General features: G+C 45.7%; 1 protein-coding gene across 3 annotated transcripts in view; it reads right to left on the minus strand.

Moving 5' to 3' along the window:
• The window catches only part of Sil1 (SIL1 nucleotide exchange factor), a 224,476-nt gene that overhangs the window by 155,451 nt on the left and 52,739 nt on the right, over positions 1 to 16,286 (minus strand). For all 3 annotated transcript variants that reach the window (XM_040758095.1, XM_040758093.1, XM_040758094.1), the window contains exon 2: positions 7,857 to 7,970. In XM_040758095.1, the coding sequence (XP_040614029.1) occupies positions 7,857 to 7,961 (105 nt within the window). In that variant the 5' untranslated portion in view covers positions 7,962 to 7,970. The remainder of the gene's footprint in view (positions 1 to 7,856; positions 7,971 to 16,286) is intronic.

Consider the following 16,286-nt stretch of genomic DNA (forward strand, 5'->3'; position numbering starts at 1 on the left):
AACCAAATACCTCTTTTATATATCAACAACAAAACTGCCAAGAAAGAAAGCCTTTTCATACAATAATAAAGAGAGAGAGGTGGGGGAATAAACTTAGCCAAGGAAGTGGAGTCTCTACAATGAAAATTATAAATACCAATAAAAGAAATTGAACTTCCCCTCGCAGGAAAATGGAAAGTCATCTTATAATCATGGATTGAACTTATTAATGTCAAAACGTCCACAGTGCCCAAAGTGATTTACAGAGCTGATATAGTTTTACAGAATTAGTTTTTTAAAAAGACTGCTAAAATTTGGGCTGGCTAGATGGCTCAGCAGGTTAGCAAGCTTGTCACAAAGGCTTACAACAGGAACTCAATCCCCAGGACTCAAATGGTGGAGGGAACTCACTCCCACAAGTATCCCTCTGACTTCCACACATCACGAAACACACGTGGCCCCACACATACACACACAAGAAATAAACAAATAGGGGAAAATTAATTGCAAAAATCTGTGTGGAACTTAGTCGGCTGTGGTGGTGCACACCTTTAGTCGCGGCAGTTGGGAGGCAGAGGCAAGTGTATCTCTGAGTGTGAAGCCAGCCTGATATACAGAGTGAATTCCAAGGCAACCAGAACTAAACAGAGAAACCCTGTCTCAAAAAAAAAAAAAAAAAACATAAACAAGCAAAAAAAAAACCCCCAAGATGCGATTTTGGGTTTGGAACAACAAAAAGCAATCAGCACGATCCTGCATTGTGGGATAATTGGGGTCACACTGTGACACTCCAGACTGTCAATAAAGTTTATCTTGAATCCAGGGCAGAGCCAGCTCTAGCTGACTAGAATTAGCCATTGAGAGGCCAGCAATTTAGGTGGAGAAGACACACAGGAAGGAAAGGGTGGGGACTAGCGTTAAGCTTCCTTTTGGTTCTGGGACAAGGGAAGAGAAGGGTCTCTTCAGGTGTCTCCATCCAAACAGCAAGATCAGCTAGTTGATTCTCGTCCTTAGCAGATTTTTGCCTCAGATTTTGACTCCCAAGTCTTACTGAGAACAGAATGATAGAGACTTAATTTAAACCTACATATCATGGCCACAGCAGAGCCCTGGGCAAGGATCAGAAGCCCCACCAGGCTGCAGCCTGCATAGGCAGCAGGGCTCTGACTTTAGAGCCCTGGGGCAGCAAACAATAATTAAAATATCAGTAGGTTCATATATAGCCACTAAAATGACAGAAAAACATCAATCCAAAACTGGGGAGGGCTGGGATGTATCTCAGTTAACAATGATTATCTAGAATGCATGATGGCCTGGGTTCAATCCCTATCACCACATACATTGGTCGTGGTGGTACACACCTGTAATCCCAGCACTAACGAAGTAGAGGCAGGAAGATCAAAAGTTCAAGGTTATCCTCAGCTAGTTAAGGAGTTGAAAAACAGGCTACAGGAGAGCTCACTAAAAGAGGCAGAGGGAAGGGGAGGAAGGGAGGGAGAGAGGGAAGGAGGGAGGGAAGGACAGGTGGGTGAGAAACTAAAATCCAAAGAAACCATCAACAAAACCACAGGAGAAATGCATTAAGACACTGTTCTGAACAAAGGGATTTTGTATTTTATTTGATCCCAAACCACAAAACTCTACCCCTAGTATTACATCAAACAGCAGCATCTCAGAACAGACAATTTCAAGAACAGGAGAAATGGAGCCAGAAAGATACCCCTGTTGTTAAAGCAATTGCAGCACAAAGCCTGTGATCTGAGTTTGACCCCTAGAACCCATACAAAAGACCAACTGAGCTGTCCTCATACATACAATAATAAAAAAATTTAGAGAATTGGAGAAAAATATTTGCAAGATTCTTAGCCACCAAGGGATTACTAACAAGAATGTATGTAAGAAGACTAAACAAATCAACAAGAGAAAATTTTAGTGAGCAAATGGGACTGGGAAGCAATTCTATGGTAGAACACTGGGCTAGCATACAGGAGGTGTTAGCATCCAGGCACACCCTGGCCCTGCCCCTTGGGGTGCATGGCAAGCAGTACCCTGACTCTGTACACAGGGGCAAAGGTCCCTTTAAGAGAAACTCCGCACACTCCCGCTCTCTCTTTCTGCCATTCCTCTGAAGAGGTCCCTGTCTCTCTCTCCTCTCTCCCTTCCCTTCCCAATGAAGTTCTGTCTGCATGGCTCATTAGTCCCTCACCTGCCAAGGCCCCACCCACACTGCAGATCATAACAGGAGGACCCTGGGTTTCATCCCCTGCACTCAGCAGGAAAGAAAACAAGGGGGCGGGGTGGTCCTTGAGTCACTGGGCTAAAGGTAGAGCTCAGGAACAGGGCACCTGCCTGCGGCGCACAAAGCCCTGGACAGGCTGCCGACCCATCTATGAAAACACATTCTGCGTCAACGTGCCGCTGAGAATGAGAATGACCACACAGACTCTTATGTTGGAATGCTTGGTACCCCGTTGGTGAAGCATTAGCAGCTGTGGCCTTGTTGGAGGAGGTGTGTCACAAAGGGCAGGCTTTAAGCTTACCCAAACCATTCTGTGTGTGTGTGTGTGTGTGTGTGTGTGTGTGTGTGTGTGTGTGTGTGTGTGTGTGTGTGTCTGTCTGTCTGTCTGTCTGTCTGTCTGTCTGTCTGTCTGTCTGTCATCACCTGCTGCTCTAGCGCTGTGCCTGCCTGCACACTGCCATGCTTCCTGCCATGGTGGCCATGGACTCTAATCCTCTGAAACTGTGAGCTCCCAATAGACTCTTTCTTTTATAAGTTGTCTTCGTCATTATGTCTCTACAGCAACACCGGCAGCAGAGTACAAATCAAAACCACAACGGGTTGTCATTCTACTGAGTTAGAACGGCTGTTATGTAAAATACACATACACAAAAGATTCTGGTGGAGATGTAGAAAAGGGGAATTTTTACACACTGTAGAAACATAAATTAGTGTCGTCATTACAAAAAACATTTAAGGGTTCTTCAGAAAAACTGGAAATAGAATTGACAAGGGATCTGTCAATCATACTAGTGACCATATACACGGAGGAACTGAAACCAGTATGACAAAGAAGTAACTGCACTATTTACAATCCCTAAGACACAGATCAACCCAGGCACCTATCAGTGGTCAACAGCAGAGAAGAGATGACACATGTACAACAGACACGTCTTCAGAGGCATGGGGGACTGACCTGAGGGCACTGCCGTAAGTAACATAAGCCAGGCACAGAAGGGTTGTTGCACCTTTTATGTGGCAATCACGAGAAAGCAAACCCACAGCTAGGCAAGTGCTCAGCCACCAAACTACACCCCAAGACCACACAGAAAGACCACAGGCTCTCAAACACACTGAAGACAACAGTTACTTTCATGCTAGGGAACAAAGAAGGACACTGGGCATAGAGAGAGGATGAGTGGATACAGGTGCTGTTAGATAGAAGTTCTAGCGCACAGTAAGATAACTATGTTTCACAACAGTTACTGGATGTTTCAAAGTAACTAATAGAGTCCGAATGTTCCTGACACGAAGAAGTGATAAACATTTCAGGTAAGAAATAGGGCAATTACCTAATCTGGTCGTTGCACATTGTACACATGTACCATACCTCATAAATGTGTATAATTGCTGCACTGATAAGAACAAAATACATACAAAGAAAGAAACATAGGGCCTTAAACCCTAGAGAGACTTAACATTTTCAACAATCCTTTTTGCTCAACATGTTTTCTACATCATCTCTTAGTATCATCTTTGAATCAGGTTTTAAGATACCTCAAATTTTAGTGGAAAATAATACAAAATTGGTGCTTTCATGTTCAATTTGTTCTCTCTGTTCACCAGATCTGACTCTGAGACATTTTCCCAGGTCATATCTGACTACTCTCTAAGATAAAGGACTCAGAATCACAGAAAGCAGTAACATCAACATCCCTCAGACTGGACAGTCGTTCAAAGGGAGAGTTCCAGAAGAGACTCGGTGGAGAAACAGCATCCTGAGGATGGGTTATAATGATCATGAGTTAGGCCCTGGCCAGAGGCTTTCCAAGAGTCAACTCACCTGAGCCCCTTGTGGAGCGCAGACCACTCTCACTGTACAGACAAGGCGAAGTACGTGGCATATTCATAACCATGCTGCCCAGAGAAGCAGGCAGATATTTAGTCCTGGTTCCAAAACCCATGTGTGAGATCAGATTCAAACGTCTTAATTAACGGTTGCACCCTCAATTCTGAGAAAATAAAGCTGGTACAATGAGATACTTTAATATGTCTACCAGCACATCCTTCTTCCAAAATAAAGATGCTCATGGGCCACGTGAGACAACCACAGTTCTAGAGGGGAAAAAACAAGCAAATCAGAAGTGCCCTAACTAAGAGAGAAACCAAGAGCCGAGAGAGGCAGGCTGCCCTTGGTCAAGTCTGAAGTAAATCTGGTGTGTTCCTGTGCACTTGAAGCAGGCTTCTCAAGGCTCCTTTCCATGCTAGATCATAACACTCTCCTCCTTACCAAAGATCAGTGTCCTCTCAACTGACTAGCAAGCAATGCCTGATAAGGTGTCAGCTGACACCCAGCTTACCAGACCACACTTTGTAGAGCTTGTAGATGAGTATGACAGTCTTAAAAGGCACACCTTTAACCCCAGCACTCGGGAGGCACAGGCAGGAGGATCTCTCTGAGTTTGAGATCAGCCTGGTCTACAGAGCGAGTTCCAGGACAGCTAGGGCTGTTATACACAGAAACCCTGTCTTTAAAAAAAAAAAAAAAGGTGGGCTCTTCCTGAGGTCCTGAGTTCAATTCCCAGCAACCACAAGGTGGCTCACAAACATCTGTAATGAGATCTGGTGCCCTCTTCTGGCCTGCAGGCAGACATGAAGGTACATGCAGGCAGGACACTATATGCATAATAAATAAATAAATAAATCTTTAAAAAAGAAGAAGAAGAGCTGCATCTGGCTGTGATGTCTGCAGAGACGGAGGGGCTAACTAGAATTTCAGTGCTCTGGAGAAGTTGGAATGTCCAGGTGCACAGGCTAATGACCTTACCTTGGGCTAGTTCTAGCCCTCTACAACAGCCATGCCTTGCTCCCCACCCTACAGCCCCACACATCACAACATCTTGTGACAATAGATAAAACCCTTTTAGAATCTATTGACTACCAGACAACTAGTTTCTACCAATCTAAAAAAGCTGAGTGTCAGTAGGTAGCATCTTGGGGCTGTAAGATTTACCCATCCCAGAGTAACTTCATCTCTGGTAAACCCACCAATATATTTTAGACTTGCCTTGATTTATGACCTATAAAAACTTTGTGAAACTACTTCCATGTTGGAACAGAGAATTTTGGGTAACCTAAATCTGTGTTCCCAGGCCATGGGTCACTCAAAATGGCTCCCAAATAAACTATCTCTTACTCCCTTTCAGATGAGAGCTGTGGTTTTTGTGTCAACACCATGACATAGAAAGACTTCTATGGTAGCACATTAGGACCCTGCTTGAAAAATTAACCCCTGGAGGAGCCACTCCTATACTAAAAATAATAAATACCCAGTATTCACTGACCCTACTGTGGTAGTGCCAATGCTAAGTATTTATCTATTTAACCACATTTAATCTACAATAAGTTTTTGGAAAAGAGATAGCAGACAGTCTCTCAGACGAGGACTGGTCAACACTGTCAGTGAGACAGACAAAAGGGAACTTAAGCCTCTCGCTCTGCTCACTAAGCTCCACAGCCTCCCCCACTCACTCACCATCTGTTTGAAGACAGGTACCTCACAGCCACAGCGCTTCACCCTTGTACCCCTCTTAAGAAGTAGCACCCCAATTTAACACCTTTGCGTGTTGTAACAAAATACCCACTTAAGGAAGGAAGGGTTCATTCTCACCAGTGTCTTAAAGGGAGCACAGGAAGTCGGGGTCCATGGGGCGGGAGGGGGGGGGCACAGGAGCTTAAGGTAGCTCCTTTCACTGCGTCCTCAGTCAGGAAGCAGAGGGCCATGAATGCTGGTGCAGTTTGCTTTTTCCTCTCTATGTAGTCCAGGACCCCAACTCACAGAATGGTGCCACCGACAACTAGAGTGGGTCTCCTTGCCTCAACTAGCCCCATCTAGAAACGCTTTCACAGACATCTGTCTCCTGTCAAGGTGACAGTGACTATTAACCATCACACCAGAGAAGGAGTCTCCAGATCGTACCGATACACACAGATACCCCATCCTGGGTTGGCATTAACCAGCACACATGCCTTCACACAGGACAATTCCAGGTCGTCAAGAACACCTGCTTGGACCCCGGGCTCTGAAGAAAGCATCACATGTTCCATTTAGGATACTGGGAAGGTGGCTGCTGCATAATTTAGATTTTAAATGCCATCAGGGCAGCACTTTTATGGTATGAGAGAAAAGATGCTTTAACTCTTACTGCTCTTAGCACATGATGAGAGAGTATGACAAACACACACAGTAGCTTCTCCCAATCAAGTCAGTATTAACACTTTTCTGAGACTAGACTCAATGGAGCTAATATAAATGGGCCAGAATAATTATGGTTATGAAAGCTCATCTATTATCCAAAGGGACTTGCTAACACAGAGTCCTTAAGCAAATTCATCGGCATGCTTTGCTAATTGTGCATCTGCCAAAGCTCTCAACAGGGAACACAGGGATCCTCCTGAACTGTAAGTTGAGAAGAGGACACATTACTGATCCATCAAGACTACTGGGTGCCCTTCTGGGCAATCTTATTACTATGCTCTGTCAGAGACAGTCCCGACACCACGCTGTAACTAGTCCTATTCCAAGGAATCCTGGGAGTCCATTCTCATTGTCCTTGAAAATCCAAAAAGAAAAAGGGAAGAAAGAAGAAAGAAAAAAGGGGAGGCAGGCCAGCACCAACAGGATCTTAGTCAGGGAACATTAAAAGCTCCAGAGGATCCGTGACTCCTAACTGTACATTCTCTACTCCACAAAGGGGGTAAAGAAGGAAAGAAAACAAATGACTTCAGAGAGAAGGTGGAAGCTTGCCATGAGCCAGTGGTGAACCTTAGCTGAGCTGGATCCCTATTAAATTCATCACAATTGTCATTTGCACTTCAAGGGCCTCTAGTTCCAAAGCTGTACCCAACATGTACTGAGAGCCCTGGGGGATTGGAAAATGTGACCAGGGAGGGTAAAACTGTAGGGAAAGGAGATACTTGGAGCTGGTCAAGGGCAGTCTACTGCTAGGAAAAGAGAAAAAGGTCCTGCAGGGGCTTTAATGTGCTGCAGCCAGGCCAGGCTTCTGTGGGCATTCTCCATGTACCGGTGACAACACCGCAGCTCTAAGCAACGAGGTCTAGGTTAACCAAGAAAGTCCCCCGAGAACGAGGGAAGGAGACAGAAGACCTGGACAGAAGAGGAAGTACAGAAACAAAGAAAGCAGAGGAAGAGGCCATCTGTCCTGGGGCTGGTGTCCTCCTCCACCCTGCCATCTAGTTTCTCAGGACAACCCGGCCACTCCCCCACCCCAGTTCTTTCTCACAGGGATTGCATGATTCTCACCCTCAGTCTCTGCCTTCTCAGAATGCGAATAATTACAGTTGCCTACTTCATGGAGTTGCTGGGATGATTACATAAGAATACACACAAAGCAGTTAATACCATCCTTGATGTGTGGAAGCTGGTTATTATTTTATTATCATCGTTACCACCATTTTCTCCCACAGGGAAACTGCCATGACCTTTAAACAGAGACTAAAGGAACCAGAAATGAGAAAAAGGAGACCACATTTCCATAAAAAAGAAAACTCCCAAGTCTAGCCCGTCCCATAGTGGTCTTGGAGACAAGGCGGCTCCCTGGGGCCTCCCCCATCACTCCAATGACAGGAAGACACTTACTGAGTTCCGACAACTGAGGCAGAAGGTGAACCAGGAAGTCACCAGCAGCCCAAGCAGCAGTCCTAGAGGAGCCATTCTAGTTGAAGGCAGGTGCTGAGGAACCATAATCAGGGCCTGAGGGGACAAGCACAGAAAACAAAGGTCAGTGCCCAGATCCCCATCATCATGACGCCCATAACAGCGTTTACGCCACAAACGTCAGACATTTCCCGCACAGGAGGGTAGCAGCAGGCCTTCTACCTCTAGGAGAGATAAATCTCTGAGCTCCCATGTCCTGTAACTCAGAGTGATATGCCCCGATTAGAAAGGCATATGCTCTAACAGCACTGGCCTTCCTTCCTTAACAAACAGTGTTTGAGCTTGTGGAAAGTGTGCCGGCTACGGTGGGAAGAGGAGGAAATTAACCATTTGTGCTGCATGTGAACAGATACAGAACCAAGTCCATATACATAACTGTAACCACTGTCGTATAACCATACCAATTATCATGCTGGTGACAATTAGCATCAATGTCCTCTAACCTAGCAAAACTCAACCTTTCCAAGCCACAAAATCTTGTGCACTACTTTTTAAGTGACCAAACAAATCATAGTGTAAGTATTAGTAGATGTTAACAATTTTAAACCATAAGGGCTAAAAGACATCCTATATTCATGGACTGGAGACAGTATTGTTAAGATGACAAGCCTAACCAAAACAATACACAAATTCAATGTGACTGCTATCAAGCCCTATGGTGTTTTCTGCAGAAATGGAGAAATCTAAATTCATATGGAATATTAATGAGCACAGAAGGCCAAGACAACCATGAAAAAAAGGAAGAAAGAAGACTTGTTTTTATTTTTTAATCTGCAAACAATGCAAAGCTACAAGAATCCAAGGTGTGGTGTGTGGTGATAGCTTGTTTATGCTGTAACAAATAAAGCCTGCCTGAAGATCAGAGGGCAGAGCAAGCCACTAGTTAACCATAGAGGTCTGGAGGTCTGTACAGACAGACAGGAAGTGAGATGGCTGGACAGAGAGAGGTATATTAGTCAGGAGGAGACAGAAACTTGGCTGAGGAGTTGGCAAGGTTAAGAGTTGGCTGTGACTTGCTTTTTTCTCTGATATTTCAGCATTTTTGCCAATATATGACTGCAGGTTTTTATTATTAAGACCAATTAGAACTTGCGCTAAAGTAGTATTAGCATGAAAACAGTCATACAGACTAATGAAATAGAAATAAGAGCATAGACATAAATACACATATGGTCAGTTTTCAAGAAAAGTATCAGAACTATTCATTTGGGGAAAACAGGAATAAGTTTCTTTAAGAAACAATGCTGAACAACTCAATACCCATAAGCAAAAGAATAAAGCTGGACTCTTCCTTTATAATATATACAAAGATTCACTAAAAATGAATCAGAACTAAAAGTAAAAACCTTTTTTTCTGAAACAGAGTTTCTCTATGTAGCCCTGGCTGTTCTAGAATTTGATCTGTAGACCAGGCTGGCCTCGAATTCACATCAAGGCAAAGTCCTATGTAACCTGGGCTGTCTTCAAGCTCACTATACAGATGAAGATAACACTGAACCCCCAGTCATCCCTGCCTCTGCCTTCCAAGTGCTGGGGATTACAGGCATGCACTTCCACCCCTGGCAACAAAGGTAAAACTATGCCAAGAAAACACAGGTGCAATCTTTATGATGTTGGATTCTGGCAATGGTTCCTTAAAGGTGACACCAAAAGAATAAGAAAAAATATAAAGTGGACATCAAAATTAAAAAGCTTTATCTCTCAGAAGACTATATTATAAAAGTTGGCGATGAGCCGGGTGGTGGTGGCGCGCACCTTTAATCCCAGCACTCAGGAGGCAGAGGCAGGCGGATCTCTGTGAGTTCGAGGCCAGCCTGGTCTACAGAGAGAGTTCCAGGACAGCCTCCAAAACAATACAGAGAAACCCTGTCTCGTAAAACCAAAAAAAAAAAAAAAAAAAAAAAAAAGTTGGCGATGTAGCTAAGTTAAAAGCATTTGCTTAGTATGCATGAGGTCCTAGATTCTATTCCTACCACCACACACATACCCTCAAAGTACACAGACACACACACACACACACACACACACACACACACACACACGCACACACACAAAACCATTCAGCATGAAAGACAACCTACCTTATGATAGAGAAAAAAGTTTCAAATCACCTAAATAATAAGAATTTAATGTCTAGAACAATGCTTGGGATTTAGCTTAGCGGAAGATCACTTTTCTAGCACACATGAAGCCCATCAAAAGAATAAAAAGAGTCAGTTAGGGCACTTCCAGCGAAGCCTGACCACCTGAGCTCAATCCCCAGGACTCATGTGGTAGGTGAGAGCCCACACAAACCATGGCATGTCACAGTCTACACACAAATAATCAATACAAATGTACATATTTTTATAAGTTCAGACTGTATCAAAAATATCTGGGTTTCAATAAAAGGACAGGGCAACCCAGTTTAAAAATGGGCAGAGAATGTAACTCATGCTTGCTTAGCATGCCTGGGGCCCCGAGATCAATCCTCAGTACTCTGCAAAATAATAGTAATTAAAAATTCAAAACAACAAAACTAAAATAGGCATTTCTCAAGAAAGAAGGAAGGAAGGCAGGGAGGCAGGGAGGCAGGCAGGGGAGCACACACACATGCATATACAAATAGCCATTAGGAACAAAGAAAAAAGATTCTGAGCATTATTAATCACTGCAGGAATGAACATCACAATCACTTCATACCCAACAAAGATGGTTATAGTATTTTTAAGTAAAATAGCAAATATTGGTAAGGATTACATGATGTCATCGTCACTAGTGATGAGAATGTAAAGCATCATGACCACTCTGTAACACAGTTTGGTTTTTCAAAAGGCATATGGGCCAGTGAGATGGTTCATCAGGTAACACACTTGCCACACACGTGTGACCATCCGAGTTTGATCCCTAGAACCCACACAAAGACAGGAGAAAACTGACTCCACAAAATTGTCCTCCGACCTCCACACATGTGCCACAGAATGACTGTGCCCTCCCAAGACCATATATACCATCATTTTAAAGTATTTTATTTATGTACGTATGTATGGGTATCTTGCCCATGTATGTCTGTACTCTGCATGCATACAGTACCCACAAAGACCAAGAGAGGGCACCAGATCCCTGGGACTAGAGTTACAGACAATTAGGAGCGGCCATGTGGGTGTTAGGAGTCAAACCTAGGTCATATGGAAGAGCAGCCAGTGCTCTTAACCCTAAGCCATCTCTCCAACCCTAACTTAAATAAAATTTTTAAAGTTATGTGTGCAGCCAGAGAAATGACTTAGAAGTGAAGAGTATATATTGGCCAGACATGGTGGTTCCGTGCCTTGAATCCTAGCACTCAGGCGGTAGAGACAGGAGCATCTCCTCTGAGTTGAAGGCCAGCCTGGTCTACTCAGAGAATTCCAGGACAACAGAGGTACATGGTGAGACCTTGTCTCAAAACAAAAAGTCTGTACTGCTCTTGCATAGGACTCAATTTCAGTTCCCAACACCCATGTCATGTGGCTAACAGTCACCTGTGAACTCCAGTCCTGAAGAAGCCAATACCATCTTCTGGCCTCTTAAGCACCTACTTAAGCATAGACCCACACACTGACACATACATACACGTGGTTGAAAACAAATCAGACAGACTCCAAAACTACACAGAAAAGCTGTCTCAAAAAAACAATAACAAAAAAAGCCACGTGGTGGTGATACACACCCTTAGTCCCAGCACTCGGGAGGCAGAGGCAGGTGGATCTCTATGAGTTTGAGGCCAGCCTGGTCTAGAAAGCTACACAGAGAAACCCTGTCTCAAAAAACAAACAAACAACAACAACAACGAATGCAAATAACCCCAAAACATTGCATCAAGAGAAATAAACCAGACACAGAAGGACACAAATGATTCTACTTTCAACAAGTGTCTAGAAATCATGAAGAAAGTAGAATCCATCTTCAGGGACTGAAGAAAAGGGAATTAATATTTAATAGGAAAAGAGCTTCTGTTTGTAGAGTAGTAATAAAGTTTGTAAAAAAAAAAAAGTTGGTCAGTAAACTAGAATACACTAGAATAGAATAACTTTACCCAAACTAGCACATAATCCAGAAGAGACAGGAAGAAAAACATTAAACAAACACAACAAAAACTTCAGAAGAATTCGGAATGTATTAGCCCAGACTCTTGGAAAAGGTCTCATATGCCCAACCCTCAGCCCTGATGCAACTCAATTAACAGTTTACTTGGTAGTGGTGTAACTGAATCAATGACAGAGGAGTGTTTCCGAAGAATACAATGTTTACGCTTCTCTCTCCTATCCCTGACACACTCCACCTTGCTCTGACTTGCTGGTCCTGTGACATCACTGCCCCAAGATGGACTCAAAGCTCTGCCTGGACCCACTCTCAGAAGTTATTCCCCCTCTGACCAGTCCATGTCTTCCTAGGGGCAGACAGAAACCTTCCCTAAGGATATCTGCAGCCTTGAAAGTAAACAGCCCTGGCTGGACCAGCACTGTGCTAAAAAAGCACAGCCAAACGGAAAAGCAAAGACTTAGGACTAAAAATAGCTGCTGCCCTCACCCAGCAGCAACAGCTTTTGCTTTCTGCCAGTCTCCCCCTCCATTTTTTATCACAAAATGGAACTGCTGAGTGCCACACAAGTTCCTCCCAGCATCCTGGCTTCCTGGGGGCACCAATCACACCAAGAGACAGAGAATGCGTGCACATCAACTGCACTGCTCTGAGCAGGTGCCTGCCCGTGTCCAGGGTGGTGGAAGGGGCCAGGGCTGGCTCAGGATGAACAACTGAGAGGCCAGGGAGGCCCAGGGAGATGGGTCTCAAGAGCACACAGCCCTGGGGCTTCCAAATGCCTTTACCTTTCTTATCCCCACAACCTTGACTTGAGAGGCGGGATATTGTGAAGGTCCTAGCATTATCAGAACATAAAACAAAAGGACACAGCCGGCATGGTGGCTCACATCTGCAGTCGCAGCCCTTGGAAGACTCAGTCAGGAGAATCCCTACAAGCTCAAGGCCAGTCTGCGGGACCAGAGTGAGATGCTGTCTTAAAAGAATGAAAGGAAAGGAGAGAGGGAAAGAAGAAAGAAAGCACATGAACCCCAAACCCACACATGCAGATCTGCACGTGCACACGCAGCCAGATTCATGCAGACATGCATGTGCACACGCAGCCAGGTTCATGCAGACACACACGTGCACACGCAGCCAGGTTCATGCAGACATGCATGTGCACACGCAGCCAGGTTCATGCAGACACGCACGTGCACACGCAGCCAGGTTCATGCAGACATGCACGTGCACACGCAGCCAGGTTCATGAAGATACACACGTGCACACGCAGCCAGGTTCATGCAGACATGCATGTGCACACACAGCCAGGTCCATGCAGACATGCATGTGCACACGCAGTCAGGTTCATGCAGACATGTACGTGCACACACAGCCAGGTTCATGCAGACATGCACGTGCACACGCAGCCAGGTTCATGCAGATATGCACATGCACACGTAGCCAGGTCCATGCAGACATGCATGGGCACACGCAGTCAGGTTTATGCAGACATGCATGTGCACACGCAGCCAGGTTCATGCAGATATGCACCCGCAGCCAGGTCCATGCAGACATGCATGTGCACACGCAGTCAGGTTCATGCAGACATGCATGTGCACACGCAGCCAGGCGCTCCCTTCCGACAGCCAGGGGTGAATATGGGACTGGCGATGGGAAGGACAATGAGAAGTCGGGGGCAACAGGACAAATGGACAAGAGGCCCAGAAGAGACTAAGGACGGCAGGTCAGGGACAGCCGATGCATACACAGCAGTTTCCTTGTCTCTAAGAGTAGGAAGGGGAGGAGAGCACAGAGAAATGGCAGCTCCCACAGGGCGCTCTGTCTCTCTCTCTCTCACCACCTCCACCTCCTATGCACACACTCGTGCCAGCAGGAACATTTGCTGCCAATACGAAGGATGAGAGATCAATTGAAAAATGGATCCTTCATCTCCCCTCAACAATTCCAGGAGGACCACACACCTGACCTACTTAGTGCCTCCATTTGTTTTTCCACAAAAGACAGCAGGCATGGTGCTGGGAGTGGTGGAGGGAGCTTAGGTCAACGGAGTAAGCTGCCCAGGCTTTGCGGGGACACCCAGAGAACAAGTGCGAACCCCCCACCCCCACCCCGCAGCACGCAGCAGGGGTGAGTGTCTGTCCTTTAAGGCATGGCTTGCAGCCACGTCATTTGGTTTTGGTAGAGAGGATGCCGGCAGAGCTTGCCATGAGCTTTGGCTAAAGCCGGGGGGGGCAAGTGGACGCAGCAAGTAGCTGCGCTCCGCCACGATGACCTGACCCAGGCAGCTGGGACCTCAAAAGACAGCTCCAACATGAAGCCAAATCCATAGTGTCCCACTATGCCTGAGGAGAATGCCCTCCCAAAGCACTTGCTGACCACAGTCCCGAGTTCACCTGCAATGCCCCGCCAAACAAACCCTCCCGTCACGCTTGGCCTTCACAGAGAACAGACCTGCAAATCTTACATGCATGGCCTCCATCCAACTTAGGCAGCACTCAGTCTAGGAACAGGGACTACTATGTCAAAGTCTCACCGTAACTCCTTCCTTAAGTACCCCTTGGGCTCTGGGACTAGGGAGACAATAAAATGTTTGAGATGGCCATTTGTAGGTGGTGCCTCTACGACACACAGAGCAGGTGCTCTCGGCAATCTGTACTGTCAGATGTCTGGGCAATGGCTGAGGAGAGGCCTCTCCCTGGAACCTCATGCTGCACATTACCCTCCTCTCCATTCACACGGACTGGAGGACAGGTCTGTCTGTGTGTCACGCAAGACAACCTCCGGTAACTTTAGTCTTTTCTGAGCAAAGACGGTGACAAGAAAGCAGTGAAGGGAGGACGAGGGGACTGCTGGGTCCCAGGCACGTTCGGACACGGCTGGCTAACACAGACAGTGGCTTCCCCGAGTCTCAGGAACAGTGCACAGGGAGAACAAGAGAAGGCTGAAAATGTGAAAATGTCCAGGGCAGGGCAAGCCATATCAGCAGGCCACCTAGAGTCTCTGGAGCTTGGTCCTACCTACAGCATATGGATACATACTGTATTCCTCCATCTTCTAGAAAAAGCAAAAGGACAAGAATTTCAAATTATATTTTATAAGAAGGAAACAAAAAGATTGGGTAGAAAGCATAGCACAACGATTTAGAGTCAGACAGATATGGAAAGATGAGTTCTGACAAACTCCTAGCTACATGACCTTAGACACAACTTTAGAAAGGCAGCAGGATGGCTCAGTGGGGAAGGGCACTTGCTAGCAAGCCCGATGATCTGAACTCAATCCCCAGAACCCACGTGGCAGAAGGGGAGGACTCCTGCAAGTTGTCCTCTGACCTCCACACACATAATGTGGCACACAGGCGCCCACAGACACACTAGTTGACAGATAGATAGACAGACAGATGAAATAAAGACAACTTTGTTAGGCTTTACTTTTCACCTATAGAATGGTCATAATAAGAGTTTCTACCTCAAGGGATGAACAGGGGATTAAATAAGTAATGAATAGGAAGTATTTAGCATAGCACTTGGTACTTAGTTACCCCTCCATCACTGGAAAAGCAATTACTGTGGCCCCTGGCCCCAGTCAGCCAAGGCAAGCCAAGAACCCCAGAGTCACATTCTAGAGCCCACACCTCCAGATTCTAAGAGCCACACAACCTGCAGCTGAGCCGCAGGCTTTTGTTGGGTACCTGCTCCTGGAAGGTGAAGATAATAGATGTTAGCGAGAAACCTCCACACCTGAATATGGCCAGTTCTGAGCCGAGACCCCAGGGCAGACCCAACCCTCCCCAACCCTCTCAGAGCTCTCTCAGCATGCTGGCATGCGGAGAGCCAGGCGAGAGCACGCAGAACCGCCAGCTGCAGAAACAGCTGTGAGACGATCCCGTGCTTTCAAACTGAAGGTTAGAGGATGAGCTCTTCCCACAGACACCGGTTCATTACTATTTATGGGCCATGCAAACGTGCACACACAGTCACTCACCCCTTCACAAACAGAAGCTAACCACCTAATTGAAGCAGACAAACATGAAACACAAAGAGCATGCTGAAAGGACAGCCCTGACATGAAGAGCAGCGTACAAAGGCTTAAGGAAAACCGTGGAATGTTAAAGAATAACTTGAAGGACAAGAGAACTAGGTTTGGAGTGGTCAGAAAAATAGTCTTTTTTCCAAAATACAAAGTAAGCAGAAAGCCAAGAAAGAGCAAAACGCAGAGTCTCTGAATATCAAAAGAAATACAGTTGCTAAATGCAGTCCACCCACAGGCCAGTGCAATAGGCACTATATTTTCCCC

The sequence above is a fragment of the Mesocricetus auratus genome, unplaced genomic scaffold, assembly GCF_017639785.1.
Source record: "Mesocricetus auratus isolate SY011 unplaced genomic scaffold, BCM_Maur_2.0 Super-Scaffold_100015, whole genome shotgun sequence".
Taxonomy (NCBI): domain Eukaryota; kingdom Metazoa; phylum Chordata; class Mammalia; order Rodentia; family Cricetidae; genus Mesocricetus; species Mesocricetus auratus.